The 22,318-nt window shown below is 30.6% G+C and overlaps 1 protein-coding gene across 1 annotated transcript; it reads right to left on the bottom strand.

The window, feature by feature from the left end:
- Window positions 1–507: 507 nt before the first annotated feature.
- On the bottom strand, window positions 508–4,485 carry LOC107845883 (squamosa promoter-binding-like protein 8). The gene is made up of 3 exons (XM_016690381.2): window positions 3,558–4,485; window positions 2,671–2,831; window positions 508–855 (listed from the first exon to the last, which is right to left on the bottom strand). The coding sequence occupies exons 1-3, from the start codon at window positions 4,199–4,201 to the stop codon at window positions 761–763; spliced, it is 900 nt and encodes a 299-aa protein (XP_016545867.1). The 5' UTR covers window positions 4,202–4,485; the 3' UTR covers window positions 508–760.
- Between the last annotated feature and the right edge of the window lie 17,833 nt (window positions 4,486–22,318).

Below are 22,318 nucleotides of genomic sequence, written 5' to 3'. Positions count from 1 at the left end.
ACTTTGTAGGGGAAAAAAAATCAATGTACCAGACAAAAGAAAATAATGCATACACTATAAATGGTAATACACCTGCGTGAGCTTGCCTGCCATACCCAACTCTTGTACCAAAAAAGAAACTGAGTTTAATTTATGTACTATATACTATCAAATTACCTAGCTAAAAGATAATAAACTATAATAGTTCTTCATAACAAGTGAAATTATTTACTTCAAAAGTAAGATAGACGACATGCTATAACGAGTTAAATAATAAAGATTCTGCCATGGATATGAACTAAAAAAAACAAGGAACTGTCTTTTTTTTGTTTGCAAACACGTTGAGATAATTTCGCTTTGCCGTTGGGAAATTGGGAAAATCAACTTCAATTCTTTCCCATCTGCACGATTAATAAGTTTCTACATGTGACAGAAGTCCCCTATACATAATATTCAAATTCCACTCGTTTGTGAAAGAGATTGGAGTTAATTGAATAGGGAAACGAAATACAAGGGTTAACATAGTTCTAATACTACTAAAAGAGATTGAAACTAATATTGGGAATTCATTAGTGGGACAAATTACAAAGGGGTTAACATAATTCTAACACTTCATGCATTCATATATATTAATCATTTTACCCTATTAGTAGATAGTAGTAAGTAGTGATACTTGGTGGTAGTAGCCATTAAAGCTTGAAATCATAATTTAAAGGAAGTAGATAGATTCATTGGAGAACGAAAGTGTTGTAGATGCTGATTTAAAAGTAGCAGCAATTTGTTATGGTCTTTGCCTAAAACAATCCAGTGAGATTCTTGGTGAAGAAATTGCTACAGTCACTGATGAAGAATGAGCTCCTGAATCAGGTGGAGACCCTAAAACATAAAAGGATAATATATACAATTCAATATACTTAATATAACTTTCTATTATAAACATTAACTAAGAAGCTGATATAAACGATTACTATGTTATGAACAGGTTAAACCAGACTTAATAGTTTAAAATTCTATTTAAATTGTCGGTGTATATAACACAAATATGTTTGAAAATCCCAAAACATCACGTTTCACGTTTTACACTTTTTTTTTTGAACAAAATTAAGAACGGAAAAGGCTCAAAAATACTCCTGAACTATCTGAAATAGCTCAAAAATGCCCCTCGTTAGATTTATGGCTCAAAAATACTCCTCCGTTAAATATTTGGCTCAAAAATACCCCTCCCTCTAACGGAATTCGGAAAAGGATCAAAAATACCCTTGAACTATCTGAAATGGGTTAAAATACCCCTCTGTTAAATATTTGGCTCAAAAATACCCCTCCCCTTAACGAAATTAAATTATTTCGATTGAATTAAATCCTAACTTTAACTTTTTAACCCTAATACTTTAATTTTTTTTACATAAAAGTATTTTTTTAATTTTAAAAATAAGATAATGGAAAAGAGTAATTGAATTATAATATAAATTGATTGAATTTGATTTAAAAAATAAACATACATTTATTCTAAAAAGGTATTTTCACTTTACATCTTTTTAATCTTTAAAGAAATTAACGAAATATAAATTAACGAAATCAATAAAATATAAATTTTCACTTAAAGAAATTAACGAAAAAAATAAATAAATGATGAACTTTATATAAATTAACGAAATAATCGAAATAATTAATTTCGTTAAATATCCATCTGTTAAATATTTGGCTCAAAAATACCCCCCCCCCCTTAATGAAATTAAATTATTTCTATTGAATTAAACCCTAACTTTAACTTTTTAATCCTAATACTTTAATTTTTTTAAATAAAAGTATTTTTTTAATTCTAAAATAAGATAACGAAAAAAAGTAGTTGAATTATAATATAAATTGGTTGAATTTGATTTGGAAAATAAACATACATTTATTCTAAAAAAGTATTTTCACTTTACATCTTTTTAATCTTTAAAGAAATTAACGAAATATAAATTTTCACTAAAAGAAATTACCGAAATATAAATTAAATGATGAACTTTATATAAATTAACGATATAATCGACATAATTTAATTTCGTTAAATACCTCATTGTTAAATATTTGGCTCAAAAATACCCCTCCCCTTAACGAAATTAAATTATTTCGATTGAATTAAACCGTAACTTTAACTTTTTAACCCTGATACTTTAATTTTTTTTACATAAAAGTATTATTTTAATTTTAAAAATAAGATAATGAAAAAAAGTAATTGAATTATAATATAAATTGGTTGAATTTGATTTGGAAAATAAACATACATTTATTCTAAAAATGTATTTTCACTTTACATCTTTTTAATCTTTAAAGAAATTAACGAAATTAACGAAATAAAAATTTTCACTTAAAGAAATTAACGAAATATAAACTAAATGATGAATTTTATATAAATTAACAAAATAATTGAAATAATTTAATTTCGTAAAGGGAGGGGTATTTTTGAGCCAAATATTTAACAAAGGGATATTTTTGACCCATTTCAGACAGTTCAGGGGTATTTTTGATCTTTTTCTAAATTCCGTTAGAGGGAGAGGTATTTTTGAGCCAAATATTTAATGGAGGGGTATTTTTGAACCAAAAATCTAACGAAAGACATTTTTGAGCTATTTTAAATAATTGAGGAGTACTTTTTAGCTTTTTTCCGAATTAAGAATATTAATATTAACACTTGAATCAAAAACTTACTAGCAAGACTGTCTGATGAGGAATTTCTGGTACTTTCAAGTTGAGACTTGCTACTGTTTTCTAGGTTAGCTTGTTGATTTTTCCTCCTCCTTCGGTTATGATCTGCCAAACGTTTTCTACAACTTCTCTTGCCGTTATCAAATTCCGACAGCAGATGGAACCTGTGATGTATGTATATTTTTTCCAGAATATGAATAAGAATTAATCAACAAACAATGCAAAATGAAATATTGCTAACTCTAAAAAGAAATTAAAGAAAAAATAGTAGTAAAGATGATTCATGTTTTGATTAGAAAGCTGATTGAGTTTTATTGAGGACCCGGAATGGAAAAGGAAGTATTTCCTATAAAAAGCAAAGATAAACAAGTACTACCACATATTTACTTGAAAACGGGGTAGGAAACTCATGGGGGAACATAAAAATTTACGGACTCGAATGCCCTCGGGATCAACCCATGTACGACTCCTCATTTTCCAACTCTAATCATTTGATCGTAAAAACTCCCAAGTGCATTTTCGTCATAATATTATTTTCTTCCACCCGTTTGAACTGCTTTTCACCTTGTTATTGAAATGTCGAAACTACATTTTGCCATTACTCTTGAGTTGAACAATATTTCCTTGTCTCATTTAATGTGAACTGTTCTGGGGTATGAAGACTCAAAATATCTAATATTTTACAGTCAACTGAGCAAGAGTTCGTCAAATCGTAAAACTTTCTGTGAAATAAAAATACTATATATATGGAGTACTGATCAGCTATACTAAGAAAATTTAAGAATTGTTTAAGAAAATCATGTTGAAAAAACAGTTTGTGCGTGTGTGTGCATATACTCGATATATATATCATAAAACATACTGTCTCTCGTATTATGGAGAAACACAACCTGCTGCACTGTTGGCAGAATCTTTGAGTCAAACCTGCAGCAATAACAGTGGAAGCTTTGGAGTGAAATTCACAAACTTTGTGTCTCCTATGGTAATGTTTGGCATGTGTTAGATCAGCACTACAACCTTCAACTTGACATCTAGGGGTGTTTACTGAACCCGCTTCAACTGCCCTAGTACGTCGGTAAAGTCGATTAACAAAGTCATCTTCAGAAGAAGAAAAATAAGTCCTTCCACCCAAGTTTAACCCAATTCTACTACTACTACTACTCCCAAAATCAATCCCACCAGCAGACACAAACTGGGGTTCACTTTTTGGCACAACCATGAAACTACTATTTGGTTGTAGTACTGAGGGTATGGAATTACCTTGGGAATGGGTGAAACAAGTTTCATAAGCACGTGGGTCATAAAGGCTAGTAGTGGTCAAATGGGGATTGTTTTGGGTTTGGAAAAATTGATGATTTTGTTGTTGAATGGTAGGAAACTGTTGATGAGGGTTCATTAGAGATGATGGATTTTCAGTGAAAGATTGAGTGTTAGCATAAGGGTCAAAAAACTGACGATTTTGGTCATTTTCTTCATTTGGTTCGTTGCCAGAAAGCATAACGGAGGATTGCTCTCCCCAGTCATAGTCCAACATTGTTTTACTTTGATCTATCTGCTCCAATAATAAGAAGAAAAGAAAATATATTGCACAGTTAATCACGTTGTGTACAAATAGTAGGGAATAAAACAAAGGGAGGGAGAAAGATGAAATTAAACCAGTTGGTTGGGTATTTCTTCTTGAGGGAACGGGGGGGGGGGGGGGGGGGGGGGGGGGGGGGGGGAGGGGGGGAGGACTAGTGGGAGTGGTGGGGTGGGGGAGGAAATCTGCCAGCTTTAATAGATGAAGATTATATGGAGTTGAAAAGGCTGCAAGCCAAAGACTTTGCTTTTTAGCATTCAGAGTGAGTTTTTGAGTAGGCTTTATAGGACTATATAATAATAGTAACAGCAATAAAATAAGTAGAATTTTCTATATATTTCTTTGAGTCTAAAACAAAAGGATAAAAATTAAGGATTCCTTTGACTTGAAAATAAAAAATATATTTATTTTATTTAATAATTTTAAAGTTGAAAAATATATTTATTTTATTTAATATTTTTGAAGTTGAAAATAAAATTAAAATTGTGTTTGATCAAAATATTTTGAAAATGAGTTATTTTTTAAATTAAAAAATATATAAAAAGAGACCTTTAAAAAAAATTACAAAAAATGAGTTATTTTATGAAATAAAAATTTTAGATTTTTTTCAAAAACAAATTAAAAAATACAAAAAGTGAATCCAAAAATAAAAAAAATATCTCGTGTTTTTCAAAAATTCAATTGTGAAATATATTCTAAAATATTTATAACTAAATAAATATTTTAAAATAAATTAAAAATATATTTTAAATATTATGAATAATATTGATGACAAATGCCTATCAAGTTTCTGCTTGAGGTTGTAGTGACATGTCGGACTATTAGTGGCTTGTGAGACGTGAGATTTTTTGAGAGGAAGAGCTAGCTAAGAGAATTATTTAATTATGATGGAGTTCGGAGAGGAGAGTAGCTCACCTCATGAAAGTTTGGAACTCTCAGAGATAAAAGTAAGCCATTCAATACGAACCCTATTAATGTACTAACACTATAGGTTGGCCATACACAACTCTCCAACTCAATTTAAGAGAAAAGGGCAAAAGAACCATACTTCGAAAAAATTTTAACATGGGCGAGGCACACGTATTGTTAGTTGTGTGGAAGATTTTTAAATTGGTAAAATAATATGTTGTGGGACTCATTATATTAACTTAATTAACTTATTCTCTTTCCTCACCAATTTATCTTTTCCTTTTTTTTTTCCTTTTATTTATCTTTCCTTGTTACTCTTCTCTCTATTTTTCACATTTTCTTGATTTATGTATTATAAAATCAATTTGATCATTCCCTTGATTTTGTTTTATTTGGTTATTTAAAGATTCAACTTTTTTTATATTTGTTAATAAGTAAAAATTAAATATTATTTTTAATACTACTTTCATACTTACAACAACATATTCAGTATATTCGCACATAATAAATTCTGGGAAAGGTACATTACACACAGACCGTGCCACTACCTCAGATGAAGTAGAGAGGTTGTTTAGATAGACCCTCGGCTTAGAAAAATACCTAAGATATTAATTGTTAAAATTTTCAATGTGAGAAAATTGTGTAATTTTTTATTTTTTTTGCTAGAAAACTTTCAATAAAAAAATTTTAAAATAAGAAACTAGATTAAATGAACAAAAATGAAATTTTAAAAATTCATAACTGGATTCAACTTAATTTAATGATATTAAAAATAATTTATGGTTTATCCATAAACTCTAAATATTTATGTAATTTAATAACACATGAAGGTCTTTCACTATTTTGTTATGAGTTTATTTTTTTATACATAAATTAAATTGTGTTTGTATTAAAAAATTATTTTACTAAATTAATCCTATTAATTATGTTTTGAAAATTTAAATTTAGCTGCTAATACTTTATATAGTTATTTAATGATAAATATCAAAGAACTAACATGAAATTTTTATTTGTTAAAATAAATAAATAAATAAAGAGAAAAGTTATTTTTAGCGGACCAAATAAAAAAAATTGAGGGAGTAGTAAAATTGATTTTAAAACAGATTAAAACAAAAGAAAATTGTCTAAAAAAATAGAACTTGAAAAAATATAAGTGAGAGAGATACTAATCTATATCTATATCTATATTTATATCTATATCTATATCCATATCTATATCTATAATCTATAATCTATAATCTATATCTATATCTATAATATATTAAAAGTGTGAAGGGCTTTAGAAATGTTGTTTGAATTTTTTGCTCTTCATTAAAAGTCTTTGTTTTAGACAAAATAGTCTTTTCACTATTTTTTTCTAATATTTAAAAGTTAATAATTAATTAAATATACTTATGGTAAGACCTTTTCTTATTAGAAGTGATCAGCATTAATGAAAATTAATACTTTTTTACTTTAAGAATTTTAAATCAACTATTTTTTATTTTAAAAGTCTAGAAATAAATATAAAAGCGTTAGAATAAGAAAAATTTAAGAAATATCAATTTTTTTAAAAGTAAAATATATATGTGCTTACACATAAATATATGTTTATGTTTACATTATTATATTAAAGTGAAGAATTTTTTAAAAGTGATTTATACTTTTACACTTCATTGAAAATCTACGCAATACATAAATCATTTAATTTTAAATAATCAAACGTTACACATGCGATTAAAGTAGCTAACCAAAAAAAAAAAAAGAGACAGAGAAAGACTGAAATATACTTTCTCTGTTTCAATTTATGTGTTAGTTTTGATTTTGAGATTCAAATAAATTTATTTTGATAGTAATTTTTTCATATATTTTAAAAATATTTTAAATTGGTCAATAATTGTGATTTATAGTAATTTTACTTAGTTTTTGAATATATAAATTGTACCTAAAAGCTTAAAGATTATGTACTCAAATTTATGATTAAATTATTATTGTTTGATTCTTAAAAAATGAAAAATAACATAAATTCGAAAAGAAATTAAAATAAAGAAATATAGTGTAGGAAAAAAAAAGGAAATAAAAAAAAAAGACCAAAATAGCGGCACTTAAGAATGAGGACATGAAGAGATGTATATTTGCTGACACAAGAAGGCCCATAAATATATTTATTCATAAATAAATGATGCTTCACATAACTATTGTTGATTGGGTCTCACCCGATTTTCCCCACACTTCTATGTGACACACTTTTATCTTCTTCCTTCAATAATATATTCTCTCATGTGCTCTACTCTACCTAAAGAGAGAGGGGAAAGCTGAGAATAACTCCTGACTGATGAGGCGGCTTTGCTCAGGGACTGATTGTGTAAACATATGCCAAGTACTTGATGACTATTTTACCCTGGCTTGTGAATGGAAATTTCTTTGAAGCCTCTTGGCTTGAAAAGTTTGTGGCTATTGGTTGTTCCTGTCACTGTCACAGTAATAATTGTGTAGTTGAAAAAAAACTTCAAAGCAAACTTTTGCTCAATAAAGAATAGTTTTGATTTAAGAAAAAAATAGGAAAAGACGTAAGTACTCCTTAAACTTTAATCATAATTTTAATTATACATATGTCCTTTCAAAATGTATATTAAGCCTTTGAAATATTTTAAAATAGAATATATACTTCCTTTTAAGTGTTAGTTGGCAAGTCATACAAGAAACAAAAAAAACTTAAAATCTATTAATGTTAATATATGTCATTTTTTAATTGAATTTTATAAATAATTAATACACATAATGATGAATTAAAATTTAAGCATATATTTTAAAATTATTTTCCTTTTTTCTTTGTGAAATAAAGTTAAAATTTATTATTTTCTCCTCTTTAGTAATTGAAACTATTGTTGACTATCTTTTCGACGTAGAATTTTTTTTCTTCTAATTTTGATGCTACATTTAGTTGTTGAATATAATTTTTTTTGAAAAAATTGGTCTTTTTCACAAAATGTTAGGGTTCATTGTTTTTAGTTGTTAAGCCATTTTATTGTAATTTTTCAAAAGATAGATCCACTTTTTTATTTATATATATTTAGTTATCTAAAAGTCCTTTAACTCATGACATTATATTATTATTGTGTTTGCTTCTAGTAGTATCAATCACTTTAAAAATGAAAAAAAAATATCAGTTTGATTGTGCGCCGATAGTAATATCAATAATTTTTTAAATAGAATTTCTAAATTTAAATTTGTTATTATACAAATATTAACCTGTTTATGCATCATCATTAATATCAATAAGAACACTGTCACAAATTATAATCTCCATAATAAATTAATACTCTTTAGGCAGTCTAAATTCAATTTAATTAATGTTATATTTTTGTAGCGCCAGTTTCTAAACAGGGAAAAAATAATAAATTTTGACTTTCTTTTACAAAGCTAAAAAATAAAAGTAATTTTAATAATATATGCTTAAATGTTGACATATTATTATGTGTGTTAATTATTTATAAAATGTTCAATAAAAAAATGATATATGTCAATATTAATAGATTCTAAGTAATTTTTGGTCTCTCACATGACTTCTAAGAAGTAAAAATTATCCTAAATAGACGGGTAATTTCCACAGATAGTCACTCATATTTTGACAATTGTATACAAATATCACTTTTGTTTTTTTAGGACAAAAATATCATACAACTATTTCTATTTTTGTCAAAAAATACTTAACATTTTAAAAACCTTCTTCTTTCCTACTTGACATACCATGTTGTTAAAAGCTTATTTTCTTAATCATAAACCTTTTTAATTCTTCAAATTCATTTATTCAAACCTACATTTTATAAACTGCAAGAAAAATCTAAATTATGTAAAAAAAAATTATTGAAAATTTGTAAAAGAATTTACCGGTAATCTAATTCTCTACAAGTTTTTTAACCAAACTAATTCGACGAAATCAAACAAAATTTGAAGGAGAAAATCTAAGTTTTTTTTCGTCAAACGAAATTCGATTGAAAAATCTTAAAGATAATTATCACCTAAAAATTTTAATTCGCATGTAGATCATCTGCAAAATTTTAAGCAAGATTTTTTTGATAAAAAATGATAAAAAATAAATTCGTCTTGCGGATTTTCCCCAAGTAAATTCATAAATGAATCAAATAAATCCGTAAAGTTAACATGGGTAAAAAACTTTAGAAAACAAAAATTTATTATTTTTAATTTAGTATTTTCATATGAATTTTTATTTCTACACTTTTCTGTCTTGATGGGGTTATATCAAGGTTTGACGCTTAGTCCGTTTCTTTTTGCCTTGGTGATGAATGCTTTAACGCAACACAATTAGGATGGGGTGCCTTATTGTTTGCTTTTTGCAGATGATCTTGTCTTGATTGATAAGACTCGTAGTGGGGTTAATGCTAAATTGGAGGTTTGGAGGCAAACTCTTGAGTCTAAAGAATTTGGTTGCGTAGGTCCAAGACAGAATATTTGGAGTGTAAGTTCAGCGAGGTGTCTTATGAGTCTGATTTGTTTGTTAAACTTGATTCTCATCCTATCAGTAAGAGAGATAGTTTTAAGTATCTGGGGTCGATAATTCAGGAGGATGGAGAGATTGACGAGGACGTCAATCACCGGATCGGGGTAGGGTGGAAGAAATGAAGGCTCGCATCCGATATCTTGTGTGACAAAAAGGTACCTCCCAAGCTCAAAGGCAAGTTTTACAGAGTGGTGGTTAGATCGACTTTGTTGTATGGAGCTGAATGTTAGGCCGGTTAAGAAGGCCCACATCCAGAAGATAAATGTGGCAGAGATGAGAATACTTCGATGGATGTGTGGGTGTACTACAAAAGATAGGATTAGAAATGAGGTAATTCGCAATAGGGTGGGAGTGGCTTCGGTGAAAGCCAAAATGAGGGAAGCGAGGCTGAGATGGTTTGGGCATATGATGAGGAGAAGCACGGATACCCTAGTACGGAGGTGTGAGAGATTGGTTAGGGACGATTTCAAGCGTGGTAGAGGTAGACCGAAGAAGTATTGGAAGAAGGTGATTAGACACGACATGGACTAGCTTCAGTTTACCGAGGACATGACCATGGATAGAAAGGTGTGGAGGAGGTGAATTAGGGTAGAAGGTTAGTAGGAGTTTAGGCTATTGTATGCTTTGGTGTGGTAGTTGGAGTATCTTGTTTTTTGGTTTTATTGAATTTGTTCATGTCTATTGTATCTTGTTCTATTACTATTCCTTATCTTATCTTAGATTGCTTTATTTTGAGCTGGAGGTCTATCAAAAAAAGCTCTCTATCTCACTTTTGAGGTAGTGGTATGGATTGCGTACACTTACCCTCCCCAGACCCCACCTGGTGGTAATATACTGGGTATGTTGTTGTTGATTATACTATATTTTATATTATTATATAATTAAACGCTAATTTATATTCTTTTCTCATCCTAAACCCACAAAAAATAAACGATAATTGGTTGCATACTATTTTAAAGATTCATTTGTAATATTAGATCATATTGTTAATATTTTTTAAAAAATTTAATTTGTTTCATGACTAAATAATTTTTCTTTCCTTCAAAAATAGTACATTTAGTACGTATATGAAAATTCGAAAGCCATCATTTTTATTTCATTTACATTTTAAGAATCTTTAGTATATGAAATAAATAACCAAAAAATATTAAATTAGTACCAATTCATATAAATACCTTGAGTTTTTAAAATATTATTTAGTAGTAAAATAAATATATTAGAAAAACTATGAAAAGTATCAAATAAAATAATTCAAACATTTAGACATCAACTACTTCATTGATGAGTAATGTGCATAGCATTACCAAGCGAATTATTTCCCTTTAAGTTGTGTGATTATCTAATATTTTTATCATGTTTAATAATTTTGCTCGTATCGAATAAAGAATAAATATAATTTATATATATATTTTTTTAAGAAAAATAGAATAAATATAAAATTTAAAGTACATAGTTAAATTGTTTCTCAATGATAAATATATCATATGTGTTTATTTAAAAAAAAAAGAATAAAATTTTAGTTAAATAAATTTGATAATTTAAATAGATTTATTTATTATATATATATATATATATATATATATAAATTTAATGACATGACATATCAACTAGGATAGAAGAAATATTTTTGAAGTATCAAGTATATTTTAAGGAAAATAGGGATAGTTGAGTGATATTTTTATCTTAAAAGAAATAAAAGTGTATTTGTAGGTAATTTTCAAAACATGAGTGACTATCCATGAAAATTACTCTAAATAGACTTATTAGATTGTTAATTACAAGTTATAGAAAACTTTTCAATTATTACAACCTATAGCAACTTTTTAGAAAAATCTATTTTAATTAAATATCCAAATATTAATTTTCTAATATTTATTATTTATATTATTTCCTTATTTTTAGCATTTAACATTTATCACTCTTAATTAAAGCTTTGAATAATTATGACAAGTTATATTATTGGTATTAATGATTGTTTTCAATAATTAAGTATTAAAGTTTGTTCACAATTTAAGGAGTCATATATGTTAAATATATTTTTTGAAGTTAAGAATTGCTTTTTTACTTTTTATTAACTTTAATAATTAACTTACTTCTACATTTTTTTTTTACCTTTTACGGTCTTTCATTACCAATAGAAGTCTTAACTCTTTACCTTTTTCAACTTCTTTTTTCCTTCTTTTAACTTTCTTCAATAATTTTTCACGGTTTTCGGTATATCATTATAAATATTCATACACAAGAGACCTTTACTTTTTAACTTTCTTCTACAATTTTTCATGTTTTCTTATACGCATGTATTATATATGTGCGACTTAGAGGGTTGATTTTAATTCAAAATTGATTTTTCAAAAAATTCACCATCCTTGAAGCAGCCGCAACTCAACATGCAAAGCTATTTAGCGTAAAAAAAGGTTGTTGTTCCATAATATAAGATGGTTGATGAGAGAAAAAAGATTGTTGAACAATCTTCAGATTCTGATTTTGAAGATGGAATTTTCGCTCATAAAACAAAGAAATCAAGAATAAAAAATCGTGCAAAGCCATTGTGAGTGTTGGCAAAGTTGGTGGTAAGAAGGTTGACACGAAGAAATCAAGAAAAGTTTGTAACGTTAATATAATTTGATTTTGATTTTTTTTTTCTGGATTAAATTGGTATAAAATTGATATTGAATCATTTTTTCTATTTACCATTTGTTTTTCTAAGATAATTAATAATTTAATTTAATTATTTGGTGCTCATTATTGATTGTTTTTCTAAGATTGTTGGCATGAACAAAGTTTATTTTTTGTATTTAAGTAGTATTTTTATAATGTTATACTACTTTATCATTTGTTTAGTATTTTACATCATTGAATGAAATTGAGATGAACTAAGTCGCATCAGATGGTATTAAATTTGATGTCAACTACATCAAATTGTACATTTTTTTGATTCTGCAATCAGTAACATTTGATATTAATATTGTATTTCGATGTTTATTGGTGCTCATTACTCCTTGTCTTTATAAGATTGTTGGTATGAACAAAGTTTAGTTTTGGTATTTAACATAGTATTTATATAATGTTCTCCATCTTCTTTTTCTAGAAAATAAACATCAATATCAATCATGGTTAATACTGATTATTTTTTTATTGCAATAAAAAATTATTTGACATCAAATAATTATCAATTAATTTATTTTCATTACTTTTCGGTGATAGTTTTTCATGTAATATCCATTACATACACGAAAAAGGTTATGTAAAATAAAACATAATTTTTCTTATCGACTGTCACATTCATAAAATTCATTCAATACAAATGTGATATATGGGAAACTGCATCGATACCAATTTTAATATCAACTTAATACATTGAGAACTCAAAAGAAAGCATTACTTAAGTATGAAATGATATATAAACTGGTTTCAACGTAATTTATTAAACAATTCATGGATATTGTATTGTGTAATATACTAGTTTCACACACTAAAAACAGTAATACCCATTGTCATATATTTTGTTGTCACATACAATAGATATTTAACAAAAAAATTGACAATACTATTTTTTTTATTCTTAATACACCATTACTCCCGTGTCATTCTGTATGAGCATTGGTGGACATGTATCACTTATCAAAAACTTAATCTCAATTTGGATTGAGGTAATGTCAGTCTTCAACTATTTTGATATTGCACTAACCAATCTTCTATACTTTGAATCTGCTTCTTATATAATTCCATCTACAGCAAAATCTTTAGGTCTCCCTGTAAAAATATTACATAGTTCATTAGTAGAAATTATTTAAAATTTCATAATTTGAAAATATGAAAATTTAGAATTTCAACATACTATATTTCATAATTTCAACATACAAAAAATATACATAGAATAATATAGCAAAATAAACATTATATCAAAATTGTTCTACTCAAAGCAATCAGAATAACATTATGGAAAATAATTAATGTATGAAACATGTTCACAGATTGAATATTATTTTTGGAAGAAGAAACCGTTTATATGTTAATGAAGTTGGAACAATACTTTAATTCAACATTTTAACAATAAAAAATTTAAGAAACATATACAAAAATTATTTAATTCTTTAAATATGTTTGATTGAAAAATATCAATTTGCTAAATAATGTAACATACCTGACGAATCCTATCTCCCTCCATGACGTAACATGATTGAATGCAAATTATCAAAATTCATATTTTTATAACACAAGAATTACTTTTGTTTGCTTTTCTTTCACAAAATGATTCTCAACAATTGCATAAAAGAAACGAAAATTACGAATTTGATTTACTGAAAAAGTAAATCGTGTAGAAAAAAAAGATAGTATATGAAGATGAAAACTCTTAATGGAAGCAATAAAATAGGAGAAAAGAAAATGGTTAGAGGGATTTGGGGGTAGATTGATATCAATAATTAAGGGTAACAACATTTAAGGAAGGAATATTGTATATTAGTTGTATTAAATCTTTATTTTTCTTTTCAGTAATTACTTTTTGATATTATTTAAAAAATAAAAAAAATTATTTTTTACTGCTTTTCTTTTTAAATAAAAGTTGCTATAACTTGAAAACTAAAAAGTTTTGCTATAACTTGTAATAAACAATCTAATAAGTTTATTTAGTCAATTTTCCCTTCTAAGAAAGTGAATACAGTTTCTTTGCCACCTAACACTTAAGGGTGTATATATTTTATTTTAAAGTAGTTTAGGGTGGGGGTGGGGGTGGGGTAGTAGGACCTTTTGAAAGAAAAGATACGTAGTTAAAAATATGATCAAAGTTCAGGGTGGTACTTATGTCTTTTCCCAAATAAAATTGTGTATAAATTTTGTATAAAATCTAGCTGCAGGTTTATTTGTTTCGCTTGTTAAGATACATTTTGTTTTTTTTTTTCTTACACACTATATTTTGGTCTGTAACAACAAAAACAACATACCCAGTATATTTCCACCAAGTGGGGTCTGGGGAGGGTAAGTGTACGCAGTCCATACCATTACCTCAAATATGAGATAGAGAGGCTGTTTTCGATAGACCCCTTACTTAAAATAGAACAATCTAAGATAAGGAGCAATAATAGTAAGAATAGTAAAAGAATAAGATATAATAGGGATTAGCAAACTCAATAATATCATAAACAAGATACTACAAGTAACACACCAAAAGATACCATACCCTAAACTCCGACTAACCTTCTACCCTAATCAGCCTCCTCCACAACTTCCTATCCAAGGTCATGTCCTCGGTAAGATGGATCTGCTTTATGTTATGTCTAATCACCTCCCTCCAATATTTATTTAGTCTACCTCTACCACGCTTGAAACCATTCCTAGCCAACCTCTCACACCTCTGCTCTGAGGTATCCATGCCCCTTCTCATCACATGACCAGATCATCTCAACCTCACTTCTCTTATTTTTGCTTCCACCGAAGCCACACCCACCTTATCTTGAATAACCTTATTTCTAATGCTGTTTTTCCTAGTACATCCACATATCCACCTAAGCATTCTCATTTTCGCCACCTTTATCTTCTGGATGTGGGCCTTTTTAATAGGCCAACACCCCGCCCCATACAACAGCGCCGGTCTAACCACCACCCATTAGAACTTTCCTTTAAGTTTGGGATGTACTTTTTTGTCACACAAGATTACAGAGGTGAGCCTCCATTTCATCCACTCTATCCCAATCCGATGAGTGACATCTTCGTCAATCTCTCCATTCTCCTGAATCATAGACCCTAGATACTTGAAACTGTTTCTCTTACGTATAGAATAAGTATCAAGCTTAACAACCATATCAGACTCATGAGACACCTCACTGAACTTACATTACAAATATTCTGTCTTGGACCTACTCAACCTAAACCCTTTAGACTCAAGAGTTTGCCTCCAAACTTCCTATTTAGCATTAACTCTACTACGTGTCTCATCCATTAAGACTACATCATCTACAAAGAGGAAACAATAAAGAACCTCACCTTGAATATGTCGCGTTTATCCATCACCACTGCAAATGAAATGAACTAAATGTCAAACCTTTATGGAACCCCATCAAGATGGGAAAGTGCTCCAAGTCCCCTCCCCCAGTCCTAACCCGAGTCTTGGCTCCGTCATACATATCCTTAATCGCCCTAACATACACTATAGGTACACCTTTAGCCTCCAAACACCCCCAAAGAACCTCCCCGGGAACTCTATCATAGGCCTTCTCTAAGTCGATAAACACCATGTGAAAATCCTTCTTCCTATCCTTATACTGCTCTACCAGACTCCTGACGAGATGGATGGCTTCAGTAGTCAAGCGCCCTGGCATAAATCTAAAATAATTTTCAAAAATAGTAACAATCCTTCGCAACCTCAACTCTACCATCCTCTCCCAAACCTTCTTAGTATGACTCAACAACTTGATACCTCTATAATTATTGCAATCATAAATGTCGCCCTTATTCTTATACAACAGAATCATCGTGCTGCACCTCCAAGCCTTAAGCATCCTTTCTGTCTTAAAAACTATGTTAAACAACTAAGTCAACCACTCCATACCTAGCCCTCTTGTGCACTTCCAAAAATTCACCAGAATCTCATCTGGCCCCGTCGCTCTACCTATATGCATCCTATGAATAGCCCCCTAAACCTCCTCAACCTTAATACACCTACAATAACCATAATCATAAAACCTCTCAGAATGTTCCAAATATCCTAACATAATGCTAGTAGCCCTTCCTTCGTTCAGGAGCTTATGAAAGTAAGACTGACATCTCTTTCTAATACAACCTTCCTCTATCAGAACTTTGTTGTCCACATCCTATATACACTTTACTTGATACAGGTCCCGATCCCTCCTCTACCGAACCTTGGTGATCCTATATAACTTTTTATCACCACATTTACTATCCAACGATGTACATAACTCTCAAAAGCAGCATCCTTAGCCCTCATAACCGCAAACTTCACCTCACGCTTAGCAATCTTATACTCCTACCTACTCTTCCGTATATCTTCTTTATCCTTACTATCAACCAACTTTGCATACACTCTCTTCTTAGCCTTCATTTTCCCTTTCACCTCCTCATTCCACCACCAGTACCCTTGTGCTTGCCCGAGCGACCTTTTGAGACCTCCCAACACCTCTCTAGCTGTCTCTTTAATGTAATTGGTAGTCTCATCCCACATACTATCAACATCCTATCCACTCCCCTAAGCCTCCCTCGCTATCAATTTATCTTCTATATCTAATGCATTGGCCAAAGTCAGACTACCCCATCTAATCCTCAGGTGATCCTCCACCTCTCTCCTCCTCCATTCCTTCCTGATCTTTAAGTCCATAACTAAAAACCTATATTGGGTTGAAAGACTCTCACTCGGTAATAACTTACAATCCTTCCAAATACCCCTATCTCATTTTCTAAGAAGCGAGAAGTCAATCTGAGTCTTGGACACTGAACTACAAAAGGTAACCAAGTGAACCTCCTTCTTAGTAAAGTTTGAATTGACTACCACCAATCCAAACGCCCGAGCAAAATCCAGAAGTGCCAGTCCTTCAACATTTCTTACACCGAACCCATAGCCTCTATGTACATCATTACATCCTCTCGAATGAGACCCTATGTGTATATTAAGATTGCCTCCTATAAAAAGCTTGTCATTACTAGGTACACCCCTTACCATCTCGTCTAAATCCTCCCAAAATCTCTTTTTCTCTTCATCATCTAGGCCTATATGTGGTGCATACACACTAATAATATTCCAACAAGACCCTCTAATAACTAGCTTAATCGACATCATCCTATCATTGACTCTCTTAACCTCTAGCACTTACTTTTTAAGCTCGTTATCTACTAGAATACCTACAATATTTATGTTCCTCACGCTTCCTGAGTACCAAAACTTGTAACCATCTACTACCCTTGCCTTAGTACCTACCCTTGCTATATTAATTCGCCTTTTCCTAAGAATTTTCACTAGCTCTAATGACTTCTCCGATAAGGACCCTATGTTCCACGACCCTACTCTCAGCCTATAGTCATCCTTAGCCCCTTTTCCACTCCTACCCCTGCCCTAGTCCCTGCCCCTAACCCCTTCCTCGACCTAACCACCACCTGAAGACATGATCCTATGCCAACACCATCTATCACAGCCACCGGAGACAGCACAGACTAATTACACTAAGAGCATAATGCTTAGACAACAAAGCAAACCAAATAAGTACTATCAAGCCCACACTACCGAGCTACTAAGAACAACAAAAATGGCTAAACACAAGTAGAATAAACAAGTAAAACACTACTATGAAATATATAAATAAACAAGTAAATAGTCACCCATAAATAAGATAGTCAGCCAATACCTGAAGAAAATAGAATTGAAATAAGAATAGTAAACAAGACAACCCGTAGCAGCCACTAATATCAAGAAAGCTATACACACGACTAGTAGAGATGGAGTGACTGCACATGATCGGAAATGGGTCAATTTAGTTTGTTGAATCATTGGCTTCTGGCAATTTGAGGCAGAAATTGGTCACCAAAATCGTTTTGTTGCCGCCTTAGATGGTATGCTAGATATGAACTTGAAGTACCTACAAGGGATTAGAAAAATAAAAAAGAGAAGAAAGATATTGCCGAAAATGGGTCGCCGGAGTTGCGGTGGTTCAAGAAAAAAGAGGTCGGTTGTGAACAAAAAGGTCGCCGGTTGTTTGGGTATGACCAGAACTGGACGGCGGAGCGGTTGGGTATGATCGAAATATGTTTTGATCTTTATTAGCAGAACCTGTCGTCACTAGAGATTCACCGAAGATGGTGATGGAGAAGAAGATCAAAGGGTCGTCGGTCGCTTGGGTCTGATTGGAATTAGGATCCCGACCGAAATAGTTTAAGACACTATATAGTACTAATACATAGTGGTATATATGTTTGATTATAAATTTTTGTTCATTTTGAGAAGCAGAGAGAAGGACACTTTGTATATATATATGTGACCATTTTATTTAAATTTTTTGTCACATATACAGTTATGTAAGAAGCCATAATACAAAGCTCATCTCCTATAGAAGTGAACCTAGGGTTTGAAGATGGTGGGTGCACCACGAAAAGGGATGCAAGTTTGTCGAAGTAGTGTTACGTGGCACCTGTTGGGTTCAAAATTAAGAGGGAGTCATGCGGAAGCTCATAGTTTGCAAACCATAGAGATGATAATGCAGACGACAAATAAAACTATAATAAAAAATATATTATTAATATTATTTGTCTAATTGACCTACGCATGAAAACTAATATTAAAGAAAATATAAATTGTTGGGAGAAAATCTTCCCTTAAACACAGACTCTTTAATGACTACATTATGGATGATATTGTGTCATGGTATGAGAAGGGGATCTTCTATTTATAGATGTCCAAAGAAAGAGATTTGCCAAATTTGAAAAAGTGTTATATTTTCCTTTAAGGAGAAAATAAAAGTAATTATGGTACTATTTTTATTTTCCTTCAATATAAAACTAAAACTCAATTTGGTAAGAAAATCAAGGAAAAAAATCTTAACAAATCTTTCCTTTTTGGCCTATTTTTTTCACTTGATCTGCTTTCTTTACATATTTAATCTTTATTCTTCACATAGTCTTCATCACTGCTGCTTGACATGCTTAAAAATAGAGCTTTTGGGTTAAAAATATATGATCCCTTTTGGGTTAAAAATATATGAGCCCTTTCTAGGGTTAAAAGTAATTTTTATTTTTAAATACGTGACAGCAGGATTGTTGAAAATATGATTGACAATTGTCTCCACATGTAGTTTTATTTTGACAAATATTTTTACCATCATCAAATTGGTTGAAGCTTGATTTGAAACCGATTTGAACCTGTTTAATCTCGTCTCAGCAAACCATTGGACCTTTAAACCATAGGCTCTGATAACATTTGTTGGGTTTGAAATCAAGAGAGCATCATGGAGAAGCTATTAGTTGCAAACCATCGTGGTGATGATTCAGACGACAAAGAAATAACATACTAAAAAATATATTGTTGATATGATTTGGTCAAACAACCCACATATTATAAACTAATAAACTAATATTGAAAAAGTATAGAACCTATTGGGAGAAATCTTGTCACGACTCAAAAACGAGGGTCATGATGACACTTGTCGCGGCGTACATTGACAAGTAAGTCTATCACCCAAATTGATTCGAATAGAAAAAATGACAGAAATACCCCAAGGTAAGGCTTCTAGAATGAAGTCGAACCATATAAATAATCATAACAATGCAGAAAGAACTTATCCAAACTACCAATCATGCCCAGAACCAGGTGTCAATACTGTAAGAACTACTAATACAATTCAAGAGTCAAATACATCAGAAAAATAACCACAAAGGAATAATAACTGTCTCCAAACACTAATAAAGACATAACTTGTATAGAAAGATAGAGGTGAACTTCGGACGCATGAATGTCCAACCACTGCCTTGGAAGCTCCAACAACCGCCGAATCAAGTAAGCTGAGGCGCACTCGAGCTAGAACCTACACCAAAAGGGCGCAGTAGGCATGAGTACAGTCCACTTATACTCAGTAGGTATCATAGGCCGACTAAGCAAAGTAGTAAATAAGGCATACAAAATATACACTAAGGGCACGTCACCCGCAATCAGAAAATATTCCACAACGGTAACCCACACCGCTTGCACTAACAGTTTTAATATATCTCACATATATTGCAAAAACACATCAAGATATAAAACACAAGTATAGATTATGTCACATATAAAGTAGAGCAAGAGAGAACATGTAGATACAAGATCATTAAATACAAGTAAAGAAAGGTAAGACAAATACATAGATGACAAGTCAATAAGGCAATACAACACAACATAAACACAATAAAGTAAGTGCAATGTATATGATAATGATGATGATGATGATGATGCACAAGGTTGTCACACAACCTCCGGGATCATCGCATAATCCCCGCATACACTTACGGAGATAAAGCTTCCCGACATAGGACCCATGGAGGGTTCGTCAACCCATATACAATCTACATATCTCATATCTCCTTTCCAGCACATCCATCGGAAAGGGTTTTATAAGATGTTACAATATTTTTAAAAAGATGTTGCCAGTGTTTCTCAGATGTTGTCACGATGGTACCAATATTTCATGAATGAGTATGATATAAAGATGTAATGCTCACAACCAATCATAATAAGTATTTCCACAACCAACCACATGATATATTTCCACAACCAACCACAATAATACATTTCTATAACCACATGAGCCAATATTTACTCGTTATTTTCATTTTATCCATGAATTTTCACGTCTCATATGCCAGTATAATATGAATATAATCACAATACACCCATGGTACCACATTAAACAATACAATACAATTACTCACATGTATTCAAGGCTATCAATGTCACATAGGACCCCACACGGTCAAACATACCACATAATATTTCAATTTCGACAATTACATCACATATAGGCCTCCACACGGGCACAACACGTAGATAGCCATTTTTCATGATTAGTTCCCATCCTTAACATGAATTTTGTACTATCATTTACTACTCAAGCCAGTCTGAAGACTTAAGCCATAACCTACCTCGAAAGCCGAAATCGGTCCGCTATACTTGAACCGCGATCTTACTTTTCACGAACAATCTCAAACTCTACTAAAAATATCAAATATGAAATCTACGCATCTAAACAAAACCAATGAAACCCATATTGACTACTTTTGGTTCGGGGTCAAAACGGACCCCCAAAATAGGTTTCCAAAAAAAAAGGACAAAATTGAAACTTCAAAAATATGTTCCCTATATTTTTAGGAACCTACAGCTGAAAACCCAAGTTAAATCGGGTGAAAAACGGGGTTCAAATCGAAGAAAAATCATTTTTGAGCTTTACTAGGTAAAATCCTTGAAATCTGAGTTAAAATCAAGAATCAGAGTTGTTTTGAAGGTTAAATTGATGAAAAACTAGTAATTATAAGATAAAAGTATTATTCAAGTGAAAGGGGATGAAATTTGGATTTAAAATCATGCCATAAGATTTTTGGGGTTTTGAGAAATTAACGAAGAAATTACTAAGAAAAGAGTGAATTCTTACCTTAAATCCGTAATTAAAATCAAGAAATAGGTGTTAATCTAGCTTCCAAGCTCTCACAAACTTCACTTTTAAGCTCCCAAAATATTTAGGGTTTAAATCTCAGGAGGCAAGATAAAAAATGAGGAAAATGGATCAAAAAGTGAAAAATCTGCTACATTTATAGCAGAAAAATCTGCAATAGCTGCTGTTTTTTTTTCCAAATCCATTTCAGACTTCGACAGGGTGCTCGAAATTTGTTTGGAGTTCGATTTATGCAAACGAACTATGGAATCACACTAAATTCGATGTTCCAGACGTGATGGCATTACCAGATTTTCCAGAAAAATTTGTTTTCACAAAATTGACCCCCGAGATCCGAAATCACAACTTTCCAAACCGAGGGTCGAAATGAGATTTAAAAGCCGTAAAATCACAACAAATATGCTAACACACTAAAATCGACATTCTGGATCAGTTGGCAAAGTTGGATTTTCTATACAAGGTCGTTTCGATCAAATATGAGTCCCACACCCATATTTCCAATTTTCCAACTTTTCGATCAATAGG

This window comes from Capsicum annuum, chromosome 10 (genome assembly GCF_002878395.1).
Source record: "Capsicum annuum cultivar UCD-10X-F1 chromosome 10, UCD10Xv1.1, whole genome shotgun sequence".
NCBI classification, from domain to species: Eukaryota; Viridiplantae; Streptophyta; class Magnoliopsida; order Solanales; family Solanaceae; genus Capsicum; species Capsicum annuum.
This window is presented reverse-complemented; position numbering and strand designations above follow the sequence as displayed.

Coding starts and splice junctions, on each gene's coding strand:
- LOC107845883 (XM_016690381.2), bottom strand. CDS start 4,201: ATGTTGGACTATGACTGGGGAGAGCAATCCTCCGTTATGCTTTCTGGC. Junction 2,832..3,557: donor TTCTGCCAACAGTGCAGCAG/GTTGTGTTTCTC, acceptor CATACATCACAG/GTTCCATCTGCTGTCGGAAT. Junction 856..2,670: donor CTCATCAGACAGTCTTGCTA/GTAAGTTTTTGA, acceptor TTTATGTTTTAG/GGTCTCCACCTGATTCAGGA.